General features: G+C 43.8%; 7 protein-coding genes across 10 annotated transcripts; 2 read left to right on the top strand and 5 right to left on the bottom strand.

The window, feature by feature from the left end:
- Nucleotides 1–121: 121 nt before the first annotated feature.
- On the bottom strand, nucleotides 122–2924 carry LOC122613038 (condensin complex subunit 2). The gene is made up of 3 exons (XM_043787001.1): nucleotides 2379–2924; nucleotides 774–2324; nucleotides 122–702 (listed from the first exon to the last, which is right to left on the bottom strand). Exons 1-3 carry the CDS (start codon nucleotides 2688–2690, stop codon nucleotides 358–360), a joined length of 2208 nt encoding a protein of 735 aa, XP_043642936.1. The 5' UTR covers nucleotides 2691–2924; the 3' UTR covers nucleotides 122–357.
- Nucleotides 2925–3465: 541 nt separating this feature from the next.
- On the top strand, nucleotides 3466–12166 carry LOC122612602 (ovarian-specific serine/threonine-protein kinase Lok). 4 transcript variants are annotated; one of them, XM_043786332.1, is made up of 7 exons: nucleotides 3466–4020; nucleotides 4105–4262; nucleotides 4530–4638; nucleotides 4717–5154; nucleotides 5344–5399; nucleotides 11248–11426; nucleotides 11486–12166. In XM_043786332.1, exons 1-7 carry the CDS (start codon nucleotides 3834–3836, stop codon nucleotides 11787–11789), a joined length of 1431 nt encoding a protein of 476 aa, XP_043642267.1. In that variant the 5' UTR covers nucleotides 3466–3833; the 3' UTR covers nucleotides 11790–12166. The 4 variants fall into 4 exon arrangements, with proteins under 4 accessions (XP_043642267.1, XP_043642268.1, XP_043642266.1 ...); XM_043786333.1 differs by lacking the exons at nucleotides 11248–11426; nucleotides 11486–12166 and adding an exon at nucleotides 5638–6318 and having other exon boundaries at nucleotides 3467–3685; nucleotides 3747–4020; nucleotides 5344–5578; XM_043786331.1 differs by lacking the exons at nucleotides 11248–11426; nucleotides 11486–12166 and adding an exon at nucleotides 5638–6318 and having other exon boundaries at nucleotides 3467–4020; nucleotides 5344–5578.
- Nucleotides 6455–7854, bottom strand: LOC122612603 (protein valois). The gene is made up of 3 exons (XM_043786335.1): nucleotides 7236–7854; nucleotides 6802–7178; nucleotides 6455–6749 (listed from the first exon to the last, which is right to left on the bottom strand). The coding sequence occupies exons 1-3, from the start codon at nucleotides 7773–7775 to the stop codon at nucleotides 6563–6565; spliced, it is 1104 nt and encodes a 367-aa protein (XP_043642270.1). The 5' UTR covers nucleotides 7776–7854; the 3' UTR covers nucleotides 6455–6562.
- A 136-nt stretch (nucleotides 12167–12302) lies between the features above and the next one.
- Nucleotides 12303–13718, bottom strand: LOC122612605 (protein valois). Its single transcript, XM_043786337.1, has 3 exons — nucleotides 13084–13718; nucleotides 12650–13026; nucleotides 12303–12597 (listed from the first exon to the last, which is right to left on the bottom strand). The coding sequence occupies exons 1-3, from the start codon at nucleotides 13621–13623 to the stop codon at nucleotides 12411–12413; spliced, it is 1104 nt and encodes a 367-aa protein (XP_043642272.1). The 5' UTR covers nucleotides 13624–13718; the 3' UTR covers nucleotides 12303–12410.
- Nucleotides 13719–14360: 642 nt separating this feature from the next.
- Nucleotides 14361–21788, top strand: LOC122614065 (alkaline ceramidase). Its single transcript, XM_043788531.1, has 5 exons — nucleotides 14361–14886; nucleotides 16990–17246; nucleotides 17320–17457; nucleotides 20426–20718; nucleotides 21465–21788. Exons 1-5 carry the CDS (start codon nucleotides 14749–14751, stop codon nucleotides 21533–21535), a joined length of 897 nt encoding a protein of 298 aa, XP_043644466.1. The 5' UTR covers nucleotides 14361–14748; the 3' UTR covers nucleotides 21536–21788.
- Nucleotides 18045–20294, bottom strand: LOC122614061. Its single transcript, XM_043788526.1, has 2 exons — nucleotides 19897–20294; nucleotides 18045–19695 (listed from the first exon to the last, which is right to left on the bottom strand). The coding sequence occupies exons 1-2, from the start codon at nucleotides 20259–20261 to the stop codon at nucleotides 18120–18122; spliced, it is 1941 nt and encodes a 646-aa protein (XP_043644461.1). The 5' UTR covers nucleotides 20262–20294; the 3' UTR covers nucleotides 18045–18119.
- LOC122614066 (6-pyruvoyl tetrahydrobiopterin synthase) lies at nucleotides 21784–23499 on the bottom strand. The gene is made up of 5 exons (XM_043788532.1): nucleotides 23366–23499; nucleotides 22939–23301; nucleotides 22752–22831; nucleotides 22267–22412; nucleotides 21784–22203 (listed from the first exon to the last, which is right to left on the bottom strand). Exons 2-5 carry the CDS (start codon nucleotides 23004–23006, stop codon nucleotides 21991–21993), a joined length of 507 nt encoding a protein of 168 aa, XP_043644467.1. The 5' UTR covers nucleotides 23007–23301; nucleotides 23366–23499; the 3' UTR covers nucleotides 21784–21990.
- Nucleotides 23500–23695: the final 196 nt, after the last annotated feature.

Genomic DNA, 23695 nt, shown 5'->3' with positions numbered 1-23695 from the left:
GGCAACACAAATACGAATAAAAAATAGACGTCTACTTATAACAGATTTAAGTCGCTGTGTGCCAAAAAAAAAAACGTTTACCTATTAAAGAAGAAAACACCCGATTAAAACAATGAAAGACTTTCAGAAGTTTTCTATTTTATTGTCTATAAACTAGTGTTTAAATCAGAACAATGCTTCGTTTGTAAATAAAAATCCGATTCGACTGGGGTGAGGGTATTTGTTTGAGAATACTGATACGATTTGGGGTTACAAAGTTAAAAATACAATTAGGAGATTATTGTGTAGCCGTGCGAAAGAAATGTAACAGCATTCAGGGGCAACTAAAACTATGAATTGCAAACTCAGTAAAGGTATTTAATCCACTACCTGACGAATTTGAAAGTCCTCTAAATCTTCTTGAGGAATTAGCCGCAGTTTCAAATCGTTGGCCAAATGCAGAACCGCATAGAAAGCCACCGACGGGGACAGCGAGTCTGCCATTTTGGTAGTCAATAGATTGGGCAGCTTGTGATACACCTGCTGAAAACTCGCAACTCCCTTTGAATAGTGTTCGTTCTTTTTCTTTGGATGCGATGGTATCGTCTCTTCTGGCACAGCGTTTAGTAGTTGCTTCTGTATTAGGGAGTTGCAGGACTTTTTCAGATTCTTCATGTCTATCACCTTGGCTCTCTTCGCGAATGGAACAATCACTTTGGCAACCTGTACGTAAATTATTTTATATGATTTATATTATATATGTATATATATATGATTTTATTGTAATATCTAACCTGCGATGGAGCACCCTCGAACTCTGTGCCAATCTCGAAGACAGTGTTATTGCAAGTGGCGTTCATTTGGGTGAGGCCCATCTCCCCCGCGTCCACGTCCATCATGCTTGCCTCGGCCGCATGCTCCGCGGCAATCGCCGCAATAACGCTCACGTTGGCGGGAACAGCATCCGTAAAATGTTCGTTGTTGAATAGCTCCTGGTCATTGTCATCATCGTGATGCATATCCGCATCCATATCGATGCCAAGATCTCCGCCCTCATCCGAATCAGGTTCACCAACGCGTTTCGACAACCTTATGCTGGGAGCGGAGTCGTATTTGAAGAAAAGATCTGGGTCCAAATCAAACTTGGTGGGTAATATCAGCTTTCGGGGATCCCACTTCTTTTGGAAATTCACCCTGCGCTGCCTTATTGTGGTGTCCAGCTGTTGAAAAAAGTTTTCCGTCACATTGCCGTAATCCACAGCCTTGGCTCTTCGGTTGGCGCTCAGAAGCGCTGACTTCTTGGGTCGTTGACTGCGAATAGGCTGGGTGTCCACCTGGCCATTGGCCTGCGAGAAAGTGCTGCGCGGGCGAGTGCGCTTGAACTTCCAGTGCGAGGGACCGGCCCAAAACTGGGAAATTTGATCCATCGGCCTGTAGGAGTACTCTAGCTTAGAATTTCCGTCTACGGGTCGCAAATCCTCGATAAACTCTGTCTGCTTGCGTAGCCGGCGACAATTATTGATCACCGTTTGCTCCTCGGTAGTGAGCTCCTCCAGCTCATTGGAGTCCACCTCCAGAACCAGAGGCGGTGGTCCATCAAAGTCCGGCATGGGCTCACACTCGGCATTAATGTCAAAGGCCATGGAAATCTCATTTACACACATATCATCGGCATTATCCAGACCCTCGTCGGGATCTTCATCCTGCACTGCCTGCGTTGCCTTTTCGTTGGCCGCCTTGGGGTTAGGAGCACTTGTGATGATGTAGCCCGTGTGCAGCGGACGCAGATTTGATCTCTCAGCATGTGGCAGTAGTTTGCGCATGAGATTGGTGTTCATAAGTGATTCGGCTGGCCATTGTTCTATTTCTGCATTAAGCGTTGTGTGGTCCTGGACTTCCACGGTGGACTCTTCGCTGTTCCAGAAATTGTAGGTGGTGCGCAAGCGCAATTCCGAGTCGAAACTAGGAAGAATGTTGTGCATGAGACGATTCGAAGCATTTATAGAGCCCACAGTGGAGTTTAGCTTGCCAAACACAGGATCCTGCAAGGGAGCCGTATCCAGTCGGCTGTTTAACGTATCTCTGTTTTTGGTCACTGTAGATATCGGCTTCTTTTGCCGTTTGGGCTTGGGCGCTGCTTCCTTGGTAGCCTGTTGCTCTGAATCCTGTCCCTCGCCAGTCGCCTGCTCACCTTGGAGGCCATCATCATCCTCGGCCGCGTTGAGTTGCTTATCCGTAAGAGTTCGAGCACTCAAGCCAGCTGAAATGCGCATGGCATCCAGGTATATGGAGTCCACACGCAGACCGTACACCTTGGAAGAGGCTTCTAAAGAGGAACCTGCCATCTAGGGAAGAAGCGATTATGATTTCTACATGAACTTAATGTGCACAAAACTCACCTTGAAGTTGCTCATGCGCTTGTGATGGTGATCCAGCAGATTAGCCAGCGAATCGATGAGCATCAAATTCCAAGCGTTGTCCTTGCTCAGCTTGTTGCCATTGTAGATCTCCAGGCAGTTTCTGATCGTCTCATTGTCCTCGATGGACTCCAGAGTGCTTGGGCGGTGCTGCTGCTGCAGGAGCGTGCGACGGCGAGCTTCCCGCCTTTCCGCCTCGTCGTCGTTAAGGGGGGTTAGCATGCGGGACACCCCCTCTTGGTAACTGCCCACCGCGGACCGCCTGAGCGGAGTTTCCAAGCGGGGCAGGGTCATCCTTTCAGGGAAGTGGAGAAATCAGGGCCAACGTAAGCGCACAGCAAAGGAAATTTTGATTCCCGGAGGCTAGTGGTTTTAATGAATTTTTAAAAACACATCAATTAAGCAGATTCACTTTCAACGATAGCTGCGTTCCCAATTCAACAGTTTTGAAACACTTTTGTTGATTGTATTTTGTCTATTTCTGGTTTTGCGCTGGTATTAGTACTAGTTTACAGTTTCTTTCAAACGACGCCGCAATTTAGGGCTGCATCTTAGTGTTGGTTAAAACTAAGTGTATGCCAAGTTAGCTAGAAAATAGGGACAGGAAAATCGCTAAAGAATTTGCAATGTAATTCTAAGCCAAATGAACTTTATTAATAAGTGTATTTTATTAAAAAAAAGTTTGTAGAAACTTAAGTTACATTTATAAGCATCGAAATAGAATGAAAACATGAATATGAACTTTGTTTTGCATTCAGGGATTTACAAGCACGGTCACAGCTAATTAGAGGTCAACCAGGGATGACTGTTCATTTTCAAAGAGATTAAATTTCATAAATCTGTTTCCTATACTTTGTAATTTCGCTTCTAAACAAATGTTCCTTTTTATATAATTATCACTGTGGTAATTAATAAACTCTTTTTAGATGTGTCACATCTCTTTTGACAATAATGTCTAAAAAAATACAATTAAGAAATAATTAGTTGGTAAAAATCCTTAAATGGCATTCGCGTCTCTTGCCAACACTGACGCTGATAACCACTCCATCCCTGGAAGGCGGCAACTCTCACACACACAGCCGCAGAACTTGTGAGTCCCTCGCGCAGTTCACATCTATTCAATGTCGTGATTATTGTTAGTTTTCGTTGTTTTCGTCTGAGAAACTTTAAATAACTATTTGCCAGAGCTACGCGAAAGGCTCGATGTAATTGAATAGGGCAAAGGAAACGATCTGAGCTTCAAAACTGAATATACAATTTTTAGCTTTACCGAACTTTACCCTCTGCGTGTATGTGTTCATTTCTACCTGTGGTAGTACTGGAGTAACTGGACCTTCCGATTTTGCGCAGTTCCAGCGAAACCTAACGGGCTTTTCAGTTCGAATTGCGGAATAGCAGGAATCCGTGATTACGGGGTTGCGGAAATTCGGAATAACCATGGCACGCGACACACAAGGAACCCAGGGAACCCAAAGCCAGGCCTCCAATATCTGGACGCAAGTGGAGAGCCAGCCGATGGAGAAGATTGTCTGGGGCCGCTTGTATGGCAAGAATATTAAGATCAAATCGCTGGGTACGAGTTCAAAATACCGAATTCTTTATACGCATTCGTCCTTTTCTGTTGGTAACCGAATTTCCACCTGTTTTGTGTCTTTATTGCGTGTGCACTGCATGTATTAATGGGCATCCTATGCTGTACTAATTACAGATCTTAACAATGACGAGTTCACCGCAGGACGCGGAGAGGCCAACGATTTAATACTCACGCTAAACGATTTGCCCGAGAAAATCCTGACGCGCATTTCCAAAGTGCATTTTATCATAAAACGGGCAAATTGCGAGCTTACCAACCCAGTTTATATTCAGGTAGGTCGAGGTTACAAAACCATATTGGAAAATAAGTTGGCGTTCGGAGAAAATGTTGTAAAAGGATACAGTAAACTAACAAAACCTTATGACAACCCGCAAGTTAGCCAGATAAAACTAACTTAGAACTCAAATTTAAATTGTATTTGGTTGCGATTATCTAAAAAAAAATAACTGAAATACTGAATATCCACTTACAAAGAACTCAGATGCTTTTTTTTTTTAAATTTCCGATGTAACCATTGCCTTTGCTCACCCATTTTTCAGGATCTCTCACGCAATGGGACGTTTGTGAATAATGAAAAAATTGGCACAAACAGGATGCGAATTCTAAAGAATGACGACGTAATTTCTCTGTCCCACCCAACGTACAAAGGTAAGATTGACAAACAGGTACAGATATCGACAAGGACTCGCAAGTAATTTGATGTATTGCACCTGCCTTTCTTTGTAGCCTTTGTATTCAAGGATCTCAGCCCGAACGAGTCTATCGGCCTTCCCGAGGAGATTAACAATACGTATTATGTAAATCGCAAGCTGGGATCGGGGGCTTATGGACTGGTGCGTCTGGTCTATGACACCCGCACCTGCCAGCAGTTTGCCATGAAAATTGTTAAGAAAAACATGCTCTCTGGTGCGCGACCCAGCACCAATTTTAGTGATCCCGATCGGGTGCTCAACGAAGCCAAGATTATGAAGAATCTTTCCCATCCATGCGTGGTCCGCATGCACGACATCGTGGACAAGCCGGATTCCGTGTATATGGTGCTGGAATTTATGCGTGGCGGTGACCTTCTTAACCGGATCATCACCAACAAACTTCTCAGCGAGGACACCTCGAAGCTTTACTTTTACCAAATGTGCCATGCTGTCAAGTACCTACACGATAGGGGTAAAACTAATTATATTTATTTTTGTTCGTTCATTTTTTTTGTGAAAATAAGTAAGTCATCATGAGCATTGAAAGCTCTCTTGATTTCAATTAAAAGGCAAAGCATTCCTCCACCTTAACAAATTTACTAGTAGGACTATTGCAAACAGAGCAATCGAACTTTCCCCTAAACAGTTTTTTCACTTTCAGGCATCACCCATCGTGACCTAAAACCAGACAATGTTTTGCTGGAGACCAATGACGAGGAGACCCTGCTTAAGGTTTCCGATTTCGGGCTGAGTAAATTTGTTCAGAAGGACTCGGTTATGCGGACGCTTTGTGGCACTCCGCTCTACGTGGCCCCCGAGGTGCTGATAACCGGCGGCCGAGAAGCCTACACCAAAAAAGTAGATATTTGGAGCTTGGGAGTGGTGCTCTTTACTTGGTAAGCCAATATGTTATTCTCATACTAAGATGAAATAGAAAAATATTCATATCTTGCAGCCTGAGTGGCACTCTGCCCTTTTCAGACGAGTATGGAACCCCGGCGGCACAGCAAATAAAGAGGGGCAGATTCGCGTACGGACACCCTTCTTGGAAGGGTGTCTCGCAACGCGCCAAGCTGCTGATCAACCAAATGCTCATTGTGGATCCCGAGAGGCGACCCTCAATCGATGACGTCTTGCAGAGCAGCTGGCTGCGGGATGCGCCCATGCTGCAAAAGGCCAAGAGGCTGATGAAGCTCGATGGCATGGAGATCGAGGAGGAGAACTTTCTTGAACCACCCACCAAGCGTTCGCGACGCTAAGTTTTGTTTCAAAGTTTCCATCGATAATACCCATAGGTCAAGGCGCGAAAAGGTTTTAATTTTCTGGAAAAATTAAGCGACAACATTTTTCCCAAACCGCCGACAACGCCGCATCCGAGTGTATTGGCGAATTGAAGTATTTTTTTGCGGTTGTTTATTTTTACGTGTTGTCTAGTGTAAGTTTCATTGCCCAAACCCGGGCGCTTCACAATTATTTTAAGATTCCTATCGATTTGAATTTTGCCATTCCACTGGAATATTATTACGATTTATTTACTTGTAGATGTTTAGCAACTAAAAGTTCTAAATGTAAGAATTTGACTCTTCAGCAAACCATTCAGCTTTTCGAAATAAAGCAACTGAATTTGTTTAAGTAATATTTACTTTGTACGCTCATTTATAGGATTCAAAATAAATTGCCTCTTCCTTGCAATGTCGCAACGAATGAATTGGTTCGTCTACTTATATACATTTATATATAGTTAAATATAATAGTGTGGTACAAACTAAAGTCGTAGCACCTCGGTCAAGAACCAAGTTTGGTGTGTATAATAGAAACTTAAGTGGTTAAAAAAATAAATGCACCAAATTCTAAAGGAAATCACAGGGCCTCCAGCAAAATTATTTAATCGTATGCGTCACCATTTTGCGACCATGTCCGATGGTGATGAGGGTGCTATCATCGGTCCAAACGGCATCTGTAAGCCGAGAATGGGTATCTTGGTGCGTGTAGATGAACTCATGGCCCGCTTGCACATTAGCCACTTTCACGGAGGCGGGCAAATTGCTCATGGCAGCCAGATAGGGCCTGAAAATATGTGTGTTAAAGATAATCTCCACTGATTCGCCAAAACTCGTACCCATTGATTATTAACTGGGCGACATGGCCCTTGTCGAAGTATTTCCTGGTTTCCGCCAGTTTCCGCGGCACTCGGATGTCCAAAGTATGAACCTTGCCGTCGTAGTCCCCGAGGTAAATGTTATTGTCACCCTGAAGCTCCGTGGCAGAGGCCCAGGCGGCACTAGTGAAGCTCAGCAAGTGGCTGGAATCTGCATAAAGGCACGTGGATGAAGGAGCCGCTGCCCTGACATCCCAAAGGCGGGCACATCCGCCTCGATCACAGGTCACAAACTTGTCGGCCGAAGCCGAGGGTGTGGTGAGGGCAGTCAACTTGTCGGTGTGCGAAGAGCGCGATCTGTAGGAGCTCACCAGATCGGCGCCCGAGAGATCCCAGACCTGCAAGAAGGATTCCGTTGGATATTTTCTATTTCTTCACTCTATTGTCATACATACATTAAGGGTGCTATCCGCTGAGCCCGAAACGGCCTTGCGGGGATCCGCTTTGAACACGCACAGTTGGCTGATGGGCGTGGGATGCGCGCAAGACTCGCCTACGAGGAAGAGGCAATAGGGCGACTGAGGATCTCGCACCTTGGAATATGTGGACCAGGCCTGGAGTCGCGTATCCCCAAGGGCCACTAGCAGAACATCATTCTCGGCATAGCGTACAATGTTCACCGTGTGATCCGCCTGCAGTTTGAAGTCCGCCGTGTCCACGGTCATGTGGTGCATCTGTTCGCGTCCATAGCCGAAGAACATGCCCCACCAGTGGCGACCTTCGCGTCGGTTGGTGGCCAGGGCCAAGTGGTTGTGGTCATTCATGGCAATGCTGTCCCAGCAGTCGTGCAGACGCGGGGAAAGGTTCTCCATTCGCGCGTTCAGGTCCGCAACGTTGAGGTTCGGATACTCCAGGTTACCGGCCAGCTCCAGTGCCGGCGGAGGCTGGTGGGTCACCGGAGTGCGGTACACCTCTGAGCTGCGTTGCGGGAACATGGTCGTTCACTCAAGACTCCGGAAAACAACCAAGAAATGGCTAAGCGGCGAAGTAAGAGCAACGTGCCCGGCAAAAGTAAAAAAAAATCGATGTGAGCGCAAATCGAGCTATCGATATTAGTACACATTAATATTAATAATATTTGCAAGCTGGTTACTCTGGTATTTAAAATTTTATCGACTTATTGAACAAAGTTAATTCCTTTATTCCCATAAATATCAGTTTTATGTGCTCGTAAAAGGTATACTTGAATAACATTTCCGTTTCACCTAACATTTTTATTAAACAAATGCACCTCTGAACTCATTTGGGACGATTAAAAGAAAATTAAAATTTTACATATTTTGCTACAGCGGCTGCAACAGCTTCCATTTTCGAATTGGGCACTCTTGGTGCTCATCGCCACTACGTGGACTGCCGCTTAACTATCAAAGATCATAGTACGTCATTTATTTATTGGTCAAAGTAAGGAAAATAATATACACACATATATAAATATACATTTCTTAATACAACTGTAGGGCTTGAGCTGTATTAGCTTTAGAAATGAAAGGCTTAGCTTAATTAAAAACCCATAATGGGTAGTAGGTCTTTGAGTATTTATACAAATTTAAATGCTCTACATTATACATACATGTGTACATTATTATTATACATTCCCTAACGGTATTGTTGTGATTTGTCCGCCAAGTCAAACGGTATTTTTTAGGGGATTTCCCACCACGACAAACATTTACAGTTCCCCTGCGCGCGGCCACACAGTGGGTATTTTTGTTTATTATTATCGCGTCGCCCGTTGCGCGCTGGCTTTTTTTTGAATAGTGCGTTCCTAGTGCGAGTCGGCAGCGCCTCAAACGTCGTAGATTCCATTGCCTGAGCCACCAAGAACGAAATATTTCCTTACATAACTTCGCAATACATGGGCCGTAAAGAGCCGCGCGACGGAAGGCAATTAACAAAGACACGCAAGTGCTTGCACACCGTGCTATTATGCAAAGTGCACTATTGCAGCTGGTCTAAGATTGCAAAGAAAGGCGACAAAGAAAAAAAAGATACAAATACAAAGTGCCTGGGTAGAACGAGCGGAACCACCTCCCCAAGTCAGCTGTGATCTCTGCGGTCGGGCCTCCCTCGAGTGAACTCAAAATGGGCGGGATGGGGGGCGGCGGGCTGCTGGACATCTACTCCATGGCCTGGGAGCACCTGAGGCCCGGAAGCTCGCCCGTCGACTGGTGCGAGGGCAATTACTTGATTTCATCCAACATCGCCGAGTTCGTGAACACGGTGCGTATATGCGATTTGATAAAATGTCATTTATGCGCTCTGCTCTCGCTGCCCCAGTTAGTTGGCCCCGCCGCAGTGGCTGAAATTGCTTTTCACCCTTTCACAGACAGCTGCTAGTTTTCCTTGTGAAACGGCCTTGACCTTTTTAGAGCGAGACCGAGTGGAAACGTAAACAAAAGATGCTGTTCGCCACGCTTCGTTTGGGATGGCGAGACGGGCAAAGGGCCATTTTCGCAGTGCGACACCCGGAAAATGCAGTTTTCTTATCGCGTCACACCTGTCCGTCCGGTCGATATGATACTTGGTATGTTGGCAGGGAAAAGAAAGACCCCCATTTTGCCCTCGGACTGGAAACTCGTGCCTCTTCAGCCTTGGCTGCTACAGGGACTTTAAACTGAGTATTGCTAGGGTTAGCTTCTCTCATTTGGTAGTTATCATCACTCACTAATTTAATGCATTATGACATGTACATAGATAGTGCGCTCCATATTGGCTTCAGTTAGTCTGCCGTTTGTATATATGTATGTATATGTATATCATATAATTGTCTAAACAAAAGCGGTGTTAGTTGTATTGATAGCCATATGCATTAAAAAATCGTTCTTACAGTCGTAACTTGATATGTGCCGGTCTCACTTTCATTATGCCTTATCAATGCTAATCGTCTGATGCAAACCGCTGATTGAAACGCAGTTTACGAATACAAACTACTAAAAGTAGATCAAAGCAACGACGACACTGTAAACATATGTTTTTATATTCTATATAACAATATGATTAACTGCATTCTCTAAATTTATTACTAAACTCAATAAGAGTATATAAAATGTAAAAACTGCAAATTAGCCCGTTAAATAGTTTTACAGCCTATTAGTTATCATTCCCAGCAAGAAATAGAACGTCTCAAAGTGGACCCAAGTACAGAGGTTATCAAAGCCCCCATATGTCCACAACACAATGACAATAGTATGTCGAAACTTACAATCTTGCGTTTCAAATAGAACGCAGTACCATCAATTCGGTCAATGTGAAATGGGAAGCCTAAAGTAACTTTGTAGAACAGCCTTTAATATGGTGGAGATATACTTCCGCTTGCTAACGATAATGGAAATGGGCTTTAATTAATTTGGTCGACATGAGTAATCGTTTGTGGGCCAGTGAAGTGCACGCCGCTTGAAACGCAATTCGGCTTTGTTTAATTGGGTTTGCTCAGCGAATGGAGTGAATAACCCCGATCTTGACACTCTGCTGCACAATAACCAGCGGCACTTCTGATGAAACCGAAGCGAGACTTTGTATATATATCGTAATAGTATAAAGATATTTACGGGTCCAGCCCAGTGCCTTATCACTTGTCTTAATAGAATACGAATTGGGCAATGTTGTTCCTTGCACCCTTTAGATGTGATAATTGCTTCCCTTTTCGCCCATTTGCAAAGTGGAAATAATTTCTGTTCATTCGATTGGCTCAGGCATTTACGTGACACGGTGCAAATTGCCGCGGTGACCCACGTAAAAATGGAAGCTCAATTAATTATTTATACAATTAGCATATTATGCCAACATCGAGACATATGGTCATAGTTTTGAGATATGCACAAAGAAAAATGGAAAAATTTGCATATCATAGAACTCTACTAGGAAAAAGATAATAATTACCATTTAACTTATTATTCGTTAAAAAGTATGTTATGGGTTTAAGAATGCATTTCCGACCCTATAAGGGATATATATTCTTCATCAGGATCACTGCTTACATATGAACGTAAAGATCTAAGGAAGTAGGAGAGCAGGCTCTTCTTTCAGATTAAGATTCTGCTTGCAGCCAACATGCTTAAAGTATTCGTATTTTAGCTTATCAATAACCATCTACGTGCCAAGAATGGTTAAAGTCGGAGTATTATGTTTAAAGTTGCTTCTTACTGGAAGAGAAGGCATTCAAAGTCTGCTTACAATAGCACTTCCATTAGCTGAGTAAATGGTATCTAGTAGTCACGATACTCGATCATGGCTTTCCCCCTTGTTGAGTTTTAAGTGTCACACTAATTGAAGAATGAAAAACGCTATTACATTAAATCCGTTCTACTGCTTTTGCTTCAACAGTTTAGCACTTTTCTGTTCACCCTCCTCCCGCCAGTCCTGATAATGCTCTTCAAGGAGTACGGACGCTTTGTGACCAATGACGAGGAGACCCTGCTTAAGGTTTCCGATTTCGGGCTGAGTAAATTTGTTCAGAAGGACTCGGTTATGCGGACGCTTTGTGGCACTCCGCTCTACGTGGCCCCCGAGGTGCTGATAACCGGCGGCCGAGAAGCCTACACCAAAAAAGTAGATATTTGGAGCTTGGGAGTGGTGCTCTTTACTTGGTAAGCCAATATGTTATTCTCATACTAAGATGAAATAGAAAAATATTCATATCTTGCAGCCTGAGTGGCACTCTGCCCTTTTCAGACGAGTATGGAACCCCGGCGGCACAGCAAATAAAGAGGGGCAGATTCGCGTACGGACACCCTTCTTGGAAGGGTGTCTCGCAACGCGCCAAGCTGCTGATCAACCAAATGCTCATTGTGGATCCCGAGAGGCGACCCTCAATCGATGACGTCTTGCAGAGCAGCTGGCTGCGGGATGCGCCCATGCTGCAAAAGGCCAAGAGGCTGATGAAGCTCGATGGCATGGAGATCGAGGAGGAGAACTTTCTTGAACCACCCACCAAGCGTTCGCGACGCTAAGTTTTGTTTCAAAGTTTCCATCGATAATACCCATAGGTCAAGGCGCGAAAAGGTTTTAATTTTCTGGAAAAATTAAGCGACAACATTTTTCCCAAACCGCCGACAACGCCGCATCCGAGTGTATTGGCGAATTGAAGTATTTTTTTGCGGTTGTTTATTTTTACGTGTTGTCTAGTGTAAGTTTCATTGCCCAAACCCGGGCGCTTCACAATTATTTTAAGATTCCTATCGATTTGAATTTTGCCATTCCACTGGAATATTATTACGATTTATTTACTTGTAGATGTTTAGCAACTAAAAGTTCTAAATGTAAGAATTTGACTCTTCAGCAAACCATTCAGCTTTTCGAAATAAAGCAACTGAATTTGTTTAAGTAATATTTACTTTGTACGCTCATTTATAGGATTCAAAATAAATTGCCTCTTCCTTGCAATGTCGCAACGAATGAATTGGTTCGTCTACTTATATACATTTATATATAGTTAAATATAATAGTGTGGTACAAACTAAAGTCGTAGCACCTCGGTCAAGAACCAAGTTTGGTGTGTATAATAGAAACTTAAGTGGTTAAAAAAATAAATGCACCAAATTCTAAAGGAAATCACAGGGCCTCCAGCAAAATTATTTAATCGTATGCGTCACCATTTTGCGACCATGTCCGATGGTGATGAGGGTGCTATCATCGGTCCAAACGGCATCTGTAAGCCGAGAATGGGTATCTTGGTGCGTGTAGATGAACTCATGGCCCGCTTGCACATTAGCCACTTTCACGGAGGCGGGCAAATTGCTCATGGCAGCCAGATAGGGCCTGAAAATATGTGTGTTAAAGATAATCTCCACTGATTCGCCAAAACTCGTACCCATTGATTATTAACTGGGCGACATGGCCCTTGTCGAAGTATTTCCTGGTTTCCGCCAGTTTCCGCGGCACTCGGATGTCCAAAGTATGAACCTTGCCGTCGTAGTCCCCGAGGTAAATGTTATTGTCACCCTGAAGCTCCGTGGCAGAGGCCCAGGCGGCACTAGTGAAGCTCAGCAAGTGGCTGGAATCTGCATAAAGGCACGTGGATGAAGGAGCCGCTGCCCTGACATCCCAAAGGCGGGCACATCCGCCTCGATCACAGGTCACAAACTTGTCGGCCGAAGCCGAGGGTGTGGTGAGGGCAGTCAACTTGTCGGTGTGCGAAGAGCGCGATCTGTAGGAGCTCACCAGATCGGCGCCCGAGAGATCCCAGACCTGCAAGAAGGATTCCGTTGGATATTTTCTATTTCTTCACTCTATTGTCATACATACATTAAGGGTGCTATCCGCTGAGCCCGAAACGGCCTTGCGGGGATCCGCTTTGAACACGCACAGTTGGCTGATGGGCGTGGGATGCGCGCAAGACTCGCCTACGAGGAAGAGGCAATAGGGCGACTGAGGATCTCGCACCTTGGAATATGTGGACCAGGCCTGGAGTCGCGTATCCCCAAGGGCCACTAGCAGAACATCATTCTCGGCATAGCGTACAATGTTCACCGTGTGATCCGCCTGTAGTTTGAAGTCCGCCGTGTCCACGGTCATGTGGTGCATCTGTTCGCGTCCATAGCCGAAGAACATGCCCCACCAGTGGCGACCTTCGCGTCGGTTGGTGGCCAGGGCCAAGTGGTTGTGGTCATTCATGGCAATGCTGTCCCAGCAGTCGTGCAGACGCGGGGAAAGGTTCTCCATTCGCGCGTTCAGGTCCGCAACGTTGAGGTTCGGATACTCCAGGTTACCGGCCAGCTCCAGTGCCGGCGGAGGCTGGTGGGTCACCGGAGTGCGGTACACCTCTGAGCTGCGTTGCGGGAACATGGTCGTTCACTCAAGACTCCGGAAAACAACCAAGAAATGGCTAAGCGGCGAAGTAAGAGCAACGTGCCCGGCAAAAGTAAAAAAAAATCGATGTGAGCGCAAATCGAGCTATCGATATTATTACACATTAATATTAATAATATTTGCAAGCTGGTTACTCTGGTATTTAAAATTTTATCGACTTATTGAACAAAGTTAATTCCTTTATTCCCATAAATATCAGTTTTATGTGCTCGTAAAAGGTATACTTGAATAACATTTCCGTTTCACCTAACATTTTTATTAAACAAATGCACCTCTGAACTCATTTGGGACGATTAAAAGAAACACTTACATAATTTTTACAAGTTTTTTACATATTTTGCTACAGCGGCTGCAACAGCTTCCATTTTCGAATTGGGCACTCTTGGTGCTCATCGCCACTACGTGGACTGCCGCTTAACTATCAAAGATCATAGTAGGCCATTTATTTATTTATTATTATACATTTCTTAATACAACTGTAGGGCTTGAGCTGTATTAGCTTTAGAAATGAAAGGCTTAGCTTAATTAAAAACCGATAATGGGTAGTAGGTCTTTGAGTATTTATACAAATTTAAATGTTCTACATTATACATACATGTGTACATTATACATTCCCTAACGGTATTGTTGTGATTTGTCCGCCAAGTCAAACGGTATTTTTTAGGGGATTTCCCACCACGACAAACATTTACAGTTCCCCTGCGCGCGGCCACACAGTGGGTATTTTTGTTTATTATTATCGCGTCGCTCGTTGCGCGCTGGCTTTTTTTTGAATAGTGCGTTCCTAGTGCGAGTCGGCAGCGTCTCAAACGTCGTAGATTCCATTGCCTGAGCCACCAAGAACGAAATATTTCCTTACATAACTTCGGAATACATGGGCCGTAAAGAGCCGCGCGACGGAAGGCAATTAACAAAGACACGCAAGTGCTTGCACACCGTGCTATTATGCAAAGTGCACTATTGCAGCTGGTCTAAGATTGCAAAGAAAGGCGACAAAGAAAAAAAAGATACAAATACAAAGTGCCTGGGTAGAACGAGCGGAACCACCTCCCCAAGTCAGCTGTGATCTCTGCGGTCGGGCCTCCCTCGAGTGAACTCAAAATGGGCGGGATGGGGGGCGGCGGGCTGCTGGACATCTACTCCATGGCCTGGGAGCACCTGAGGCCCGGAAGCTCGCCCGTCGACTGGTGCGAGGGCAATTACTTGATTTCATCCAACATCGCCGAGTTCGTGAACACGGTGCGTATATGCGATTTGATAAAATGTCATTTATGCGCTCTGCTCTCGCTGCCCCAGTTAGTTGGCCCCGCCGCAGTGGCTGAAATTGCTTTTCACCCTTTCACAGACAGCTGCTAGTTTTCCTTGTGAAACGGCCTTGACCTTTTTAGAGCGAGACCGAGTGGAAACGTAAACAAAAGATGCTGTTCGCCACGCTTCGTTTGGGATGGCGAGACGGGCAAAGGGCCATTTTCGCAGTGCGACACCCGGAAAATGCAGTTTTCTTATCGCGTCACACCTGTCCGTCCGGTCGATATGATACTTGGTATGTTGGCAGGGAAAAGAAAGACCCCCATTTTGCCCTCGGACTGGAAACTCGTGCCTCTTCAGCCTTGGCTGCTACAGGGACTTTAAACTGAGTATTGCTAGGGTTAGCTTCTCTCATTTGGTAGTTATCATCACTCACTAATTTAATGCATTATGACATGTACATAGATAGTGCGCTCCATATTGGCTTCAGTTAGTCTGCCGTTTGTATATATGTATGTATATGTATATCATATAATTGTCTAAACAAAAGCGGTGTTAGTTGTATTGATAGCCATATGCATTAAAAAATCGTTCTTACAGTCGTAACTTGATATGTGCCGGTCTCACTTTCATTATGCCTTATCAATGCTAATCGTCTGATGCAAACCGCTGATTGAAACGCAGTTTACGAATACAAACTACTAAAAGTAGATCAAAGCAACGACGACACTGTAAACATATGTTTTTATATTCTATATAACAATATGATTAACTGCATTCTCTAAATTTATTACTAAACTCAATAAGAGTATATAAAATGTAAAAACTGCAAATTAGCCCGTTAAATAGTTTTACAGCCTATTAGTTATCATTCCCAGCAAGAAATAGAACGTCTCAAAGTGGACCCAAGTACAGAGGTTATCAAAGCCCCCATATGTCCACAACACAATGACAATAGTATGTCGAAACTTACAATCTTGCGTTTCAAATAGAACGCAGTACCATCAATTCGGTCAATGTGAAATGGGAAGCCTAAAGTAACTTTGTAGAACAGCCTTTAATATGGTGGAGATATACTTCCGCTTGCTAACGATAATGGAAATGGGCTTTAATTAATTTGGTCGACATGAGTAATCGTTTGTGGGCCAGTGAAGTGCACGCCGCTTGAAACGCAATTCGGCTTTGTTTAATTGGGTTTGCTCAGCGAATGGAGTGAATAACCCCGATCTTGACACTCTGCTGCACAATAACCAGCGGCACTTCTGATGAAACCGAAGCGAGACTTTGTATATATATCGTAATAGTATAAAGATATTTACGGGTCCAGCCCAGTGCCTTATCACTTGTCTTAATAGAATACGAATTGGGCAATGTTGTTCCTTGCACCCTTTAGATGTGATAATTGCTTCCCTTTTCGCCCATTTGCAAAGTGGAAATAATTTCTGTTCATTCGATTGGCTCAGGCATTTACGTGACACGGTGCAAATTGCCGCGGTGACCCACGTAAAAATGGAAGCTCAATTAATTATTTATACAATTAGCATATTATGCCAACATCGAGACATATGGTCATAGTTTTGAGATATGCACAAAGAAAAATGGAAACATTTGCATATCATAGAACTCTACTAGGAAAAAGATAATAATTACCATTTAACTTATTATTCGTTGAAAAGTATGTTATGGGTTTAAGAAAGCATTTCCGACCCTATAAGGGATATATATTCTTCATCAGGATCACTGCTTACATATGAACGTAAAGATCTAAGGAAGTAGGAGAGCAGGCTCTTCTTTCAGATTAAGATTCTGCTTGCAGCCAACATGCTTAAAGTATTCGTATTTTATCTTATCAATAACCATCTACGTGCCAAGAATGGTTAAAGTCGGAGTATTATGTTTAAATTTGCTTCTTACTGGAAGAGAAGGCATTCAAAGTCTGCTTACAATAGCACTTCCATTAGCTGAGTAGATGGTATCTAGTAGTCACGATACTCGATCATGGCTTTCCCCCTTGTTGATTTTTAAGTGTCACACTAATTGAAGAATGAAAAACGCTATTACATTAAATCCGTTCTACTGCTTTTGCTTCAACAGTTTAGCAACTTTCTGTTCATCCTCCTCCCGCCAGTCCTGATAATGCTCTTCAAGGAGTACGGACGCTTTGTGACGCCCGGAATCCACGTCATCTGGGTGCTGCTCATCGTGGTTGGCCTGAGTTCGATGTACTTCCATGCCACCCTAAGTCTAATTGGCCAGCTGCTGGATGAACTGGCCATCCTCTGGGTCTTCATGGCGGCCTTTTCGCTCTTCTATCCGAAGCGCTACTATCCCAAGTTCGTGAAAAACGATCGGTAAGAACTGTAAACCCCTCTGTGCTATGGCTGCTATCTAAATCCCCCGACTTTCGGTTTCCTTTGTTCTCAGCAAAACGTTCAGTTGGCTCATGCTGTTGTCGGCGATTGCTGCAACGGGCTTGTCATGGTGGAAGCCCATTGTTAACGCTTTTGTTCTCATGTTCATGAGTGTGCCGACCATGGTAATGCTCTACACAGAGCTGCAGAGGTGAGTTTACCTAGCCACTACTCAAATCTGAGGGTCTTACCGATAGGCAGACGGCTCTGATTTTCCGCCTGGTGACCCGAAATGAACCGAAAAACCCATAAATCATGTATCCTATTATCACTCATCCCTGTTATCACGTATGCGATTTTGCTTTATCTTTGGGAACAAGTGTACTGGGCTGGGTAAAAACTGTTTCCACCTTATCAGCACTTATTTACTCAATTTTATTCCTTGTCATAGATGATATGTTATGGTTCGAGTAGACCAAAGATCGAAACGAAAGGGTGTTTCCCTGCACTGGCTTTCAATGTTTTGAGCAAGACATCGGTGCATCAATCAATCATATCAATCGATTCCACTGTGTAATTAAGATAAACCTGGAGTAGAGTACTCAGCTCAAGGGCCTATTGTTTATATTGGCTTAGGTAGTCAACGGGCCACTGATTATTTCCTTTGGGACTTACAGCTGTCACAAAATTTGGTAATGTATGACGTATCTGGGCCGCAACTATCTGGAATTGCGTTATACCCTTGATTTTAATTTTGGAAACTATTAAAAAAGTAAGGATACATATTTCACATAATAGTGATAGTTGAAAAATAGTTCCATATTTATTTCTGTTTGCTTGCGAAAAACTTTCCTCATAGATTATAAATTCTAATTAGTATTTACTAGACCGACTTAAGCTGTCCTTGCAAATGCAATATTTCTTGGCGTTCTTGCGTCTTATACAGTTGGCGTCGTTTTTGTAAGAGGTCAATCGACTTAAATCCTCCACATCTATGTGACGCAGCCTTTGGGTTCGACTATTCCAATGCACAGTGGCCTCAAAAATGGGGTTTTTCGGGACTGTCTGGAACATAATGATATAAACGTGCTCGTTTCTATCTGCCGGCCTAACTCCGTTGGACAGGATGGTTTTGCGGTCAGCTTTCTCCACGTTTTCAAATGTGAAATTGTGGCAAAGATGGGTCAGATTTTGGCTAACCAAGTGCTCATTCATTCGCTGCACTATTGCTTCGGCAATTATCCTCGCATACGGGGAATTCGTAATGGTTTCCGTGGGCTGGCAACAGCACCATTTCTCGTCGATTCCGGCCATTTGGCAAGTGCGATTGAAGGGCAGCTCAAAGAAAAGAGATTGACAGCTCCTACACTGTCTGGCCTTGAGGCTATCCGGGAAATCATCTACGGACGTGCTATCCAACTGGAGCAAGTGCTGGAGGGTCATGTAGAAATCATAGTTGGAGGACAGGCGATTCTGGTTCTTCCCGAGATTACTCGCCAGATGGGGATACTTACGCCGGAACCAGGATGGCAAATAGATAAACATCATCGGCATGCGCTCCTCAAAATACCCTGTGGCAGCCCGCCTCAAAGTATTATACCGATGGCCATGATCACTCATCAGAATCACGATGGATTTACGGAAGAGACCGGACTCCTCGAAGGACTTTAAATACTTCCAGAACAGGTTGTCCAGCGCAGTGGCTCCCTCGAAGTAATCGTGGGTGAAGCTGTTGCTCCACAGAATCCCAAACATGGGGGATCTGCCGAGGAAGCGATCGATGAACTGCTGACCAAAGTCCCAGACGTAACTGAAACTGAGATGACGACCCACGCAGTAGGCAAATCCGAAGTCATTGGTCACTTTAAATTGTTTTTCGATGGCGTAAAGTAAAGGACGTAGGTAGTAATCAGTTGGCTGCTTCACAAATCCCGGTTTCAGGTAGTTGAAGGTACTAATGGATGAACAATCTTCGGCGAAGGCTGTTGTGTAGTTGGCTTTCTTAAAACGCTTCCAAATGAAGTTTAAGGAGTCCAGGCAGCCCGGCTTCCTGACATCACAATAATCCCTTACTCCCTTTTCGGAATCCCCTGTCAACGCGGCCAGAAGATTGGGAAAGGTATTATCGCCCACCTTATTGTAGCCCTGCATTTCAAACCATCCGGGCTGCTTTACGAATTTGTAAACCGACGGCATTGCTCGTCGAAGATTTATGCGCGACGTGGAGTCCAATCCCATGATAAGAACACTCGGCTTGTGCACCTCTCTTTCTCCCTCCACAAACTCCTTGACCTTCTCTTTTGGGAGGCGGTCCTCGATGAAGGAAATGGCATCCCTTTGCAGCAGCTCCCGGTGTCTGCTAACGTCCTTCACATAGCAACTGGTAATCATGTAATCCGTGTGGTTTGGGACGAACTGGTGGTGCTTTATGGGGCACCTTCTAAGCTGACTGCAAGAAGAGCAATTGCCTTGTTAATGAAAAAGTAATTGCTTAAGTGAAATCGCTCCTATCGATTCCTTCAACATTAACCGGTATAGTAATACTCCTTTTTGTACAATATGCACCCAATTGGGCGGTGGAATAGTGAACGCTTCGAGTTAATCACAGTTGAACCACCTTAGCTAATCGGCAGTTTATGTTTATACTCACTTATAGGTATCGTCGGGTTTCTCGTTGGAGTTATCCCGTGAAATCTGCCGGTACTCGCACTCCAGGGTGGCATTGCCCTTCCTGTTCAAAATTGGCTTGGCCAGGTGCTCGTGTACATGCAGTCGGTACTGATGAGTCTCAAAGTCGAATTCACTTGTAACCAGGTCGCTGTCGTTGTGGCATTGCCTTAGCTTCTTCCGGTGGAAGTTATTCATTGTATCCCACGTAAAGGGATTCACGGAGGGCATCTTGCACACCGGACTATATACATAGTACTCGTTTACCCCATGAACACTGTTCCTGTTCCAAAAGCCCAGGCATGTTAGGATGAAAAGGGCTTGAAACTCCTTAGGCGTTTGAGTCATGATCACCTCTGGCAGCAGCAATTTCAGTGTCGGCTTAGAAGTGTCGTTAATAATTGCATTCACAACGCTTGGCTACATTAACATAAAAGTATTGGCGTTTCTTTTTAAATTATTTTCAATTATAATAGTTTATTAATGCCCCTATATATTTCTTGTTTATATAGAGTCAGTGACCAAAGGGTTTACCGCCTGGGCATTCGATCGACGACAGTCTGGGCAGTCGCGGTATTCTGCTGGATTAATGACCGGATCTTCTGCGAGGCCTGGTCATCGATCAATTTTCCATACCTGCACGGCTTTTGGCACATATTTATTTTCATAGCAGCCTACACGGTGCTGGTGCTGTTCGCCTATTTCTACGTGGAATCGGAGCTGCCCCAGCGACAGCCGCTGCTAAAGTACTGGCCGAAGAACGAGTTTGAGTTCGGAATACCCTTCATTTCGATACGGAATCCAGGTAAGGCTCTGCGAAACACCATCTAAAGACGATTCTGGAGTGGAGAGGTGGCAGAGAAATGACCAAAGACCAAGCGATAATATCGTACATGCTTTAAAACCATTAACAATTATTGTAAAATTACGGCCACGCAATTGTAGCGCACACTTTTTATATAGTTGAAACCGTTTATTAGCCATAGATATATTTATTAAGCAAACGAATCGGATTCGCGGTTGTATCCAAAGAGATAAGTCTGTAAAACGCCTTAATATTCGGTGCACCTGAACAATTGGGCCTAAGCCAATAATATTAGCGCCCTGCATAGTCCATAAATGGGCGATTGTTCCGTGGAACTAAAAAGACATATCTAAGGCATGTTTACTAATCCGTCTACCCCTTAGATGAGTTTAATCAAAGTCTTCTAACCCGTTCTATGAGTATGAGTTACCATCGGACTGTGATATGTTATGAACTAATTCACCCCATGACTTCCAGAACAAGAAAGTCCTACGCTTTCCCAAAAAGACAAATTTTATTAGGTTTATTAGGTCAGTACCTGACTTTGTAAATTGTTTTGTGGCTATCTAGTTTACGCAAACTAACAAACTAACAAACTAACAGCTTTACTCATCCTGGATTGGAAATCTACTAGCTCCTTCTTACTACTGGTAGTAACCACAACTAAAACACTAATTAAAGTAGATCGTTGCTCAAAGTATTATGCCATTCAAATGATCCAAACCGCTACCTTGCTGATCCCACAGATTCGAAAGATTGGCTCGTCTACTGCAGCTTGTACATGCAGGACTATGACTACAAGCACGGAAAGAACTAAGGCATGAATTCGGTTACTCCAAACAGAAACATACACAGCGTGATATAAGTTAGAGTTGCAGAAGGAGGAATAACTATATTATTTATTAATTACAAAGCTCGCCTGCTCAGCGCAGAAACCAAATTATGTATAGCTGCCATATAGAGCGATAGCTTAGGAAGTATGATTTACATAGGCTAATCAAATGTCGACAAATGTACTGCGTTAGAAATGCAAGCTATCTTGTTTAATCGCAATAAAGTATAGTATTTCAGTTGCCTGTGTTTTATTCAATGTTATGTTGCATAAACATTTTTTACTCCTACATACTGTGTAATTCGTATAACTTTTCTTTTCCTTACATGATAATTGTCCTTTTCTACACGTGTGCTTAAGAGGTTGGGTGAGTGTTCGCTGAGCATTGGTCCAATCAAATTCGTTAGGCGATGTCACAATAGTCGAAAGTAATTTGCTATTCAATCCGAATCCGACGATATATTAGTGCAGGAATCGTGGGCGATGCGTTTGTTAATGGGGTTGTAAATCCCGTTGAGCGGATACGGGCCACGGTAGCTGATAATGTTCTTTGGAGTCTCATGGATCTTCACCTCGTACAGCAATTCCGGCTTCTTCAGCTGCAGACGGATGTTGTCCCAGATGTAGACGGCCAAGTTCTCTGTGGTACTGGGCTAGGGCATCAAAGGATAGGTTTATTAGTAAGGTAAGTTGTGTTTCGAATTCTGGTTGTTTACTGTATTGGCAAAGTAATCCACATCCTTGTCGAGATTCTTGTGGTCCAAGCGCTTCATAATCACAGTTTCTATAGCCTCTTTCAGCTCCGATATGTTTAGCACCATTCCGGTTCGCCGATCGATGGGACCGCGAACGGTTATCTCAACTGAAAAGATTACAAAGGATTATAAGGACATCTCTGAAGATCCATTCAACCTTGTTGTGATAATTGCGGTCAAGCTAAGCAAAGTTTTATGCTCCTTCACAGCATTACTCATTATCAATTCTCGGTCGCCAGTACATATTGATTGCCTTTGAGCGTTGAACTTGAATATGGTTTTGATAAGCGAGCTTGTCGGCCAAGGTTTTGCTACGGTTAGGCACTTTTTCGGTCTCAAATTACCAGTTTAGTGGGGTTATACCTGATTGAACCCAGGTAATATGATAAGTGTGGCACTTTGCAGGTAATCAGGCGATTAAGTGAGTTTAAGGGGGTATTATTCACCTGTATAGTTGTGTCCGTGGCCGTGAAAATTGTTGCACTTGCCGAAGACTTCCAGATTCTCGGCATCGCTCAATTGGGGGCTAGGGAGGAAATAAGTGCAGCAATCGTTTTAAATTGAACTGAATTGGTTTGTAAACCGTGATTGAGTCAAGCAATTGAATGATTCAATTTGATTCAATCGAATTACCTATGGAGACGATGGCAGGCGCTGAAAGTTTCGCGACGGGTTAAGAAGGCAACAGGTTGCTGCGACATTTCAAGTCTATTTATACTATATCTGATCTAGATCTGGATGTGGATGCGGACTTATATCTGCTGCTGATCAGCTGCGCGCTTTGGCACTGTTATACAATGAATGCAAAACCTGCTTTCGAGCCGCGCTTATTTATATGGTACTTGGATCGGGGGAACAAGGAAATATAAGCCACAAATGCGACTACTGTGACTTTGCACGCTCGGAACTAGTTTCTTCTGAACTTTTCGAGTTCGGCAAATGCAGCTGATTAGCAAATGATGTTTCCTCGATTTAGTTTGCAAAAGCTTATATGTGCTGCAAAGACAGAGGTTAATGTGGTAAAGTCATGGTAACCGACTTATTTAGGCAAGGCGCTCACCTTTATTTGCTGTGGATTTTCAATAATATTTACTTTTGTCTACGTTGCTCGTCAACAGCTGCTGCCGATAACAAAGCAGCGCAATCGGTTATCGGCCAGAGATGAGATGAGTTTTCACTACCAGTGCGCAGTTTATTACCGTAACTGTTCTCAGCGATTCACATTAGCAGAATACACGCACTATATATAAATGATTTAGCTTTTAAAAATTTGGCCAAAAATAAATCATTTTATGGAGAAAAGCATTACAATATTTGGAATTATTGAAAGTTATAAATAAAAGCCATCCGATAAATACATTATTATTTATAATGACCATTATATAAAAGT

This window comes from Drosophila teissieri, chromosome 2R (assembly GCF_016746235.2).
Source record: "Drosophila teissieri strain GT53w chromosome 2R, Prin_Dtei_1.1, whole genome shotgun sequence".
NCBI lineage: Eukaryota > Metazoa > Arthropoda > Insecta > Diptera > Drosophilidae > Drosophila > Drosophila teissieri.
Note: the sequence above shows the minus strand (reverse complement) of the source record. Positions and strands in the feature narration are given on the sequence as shown.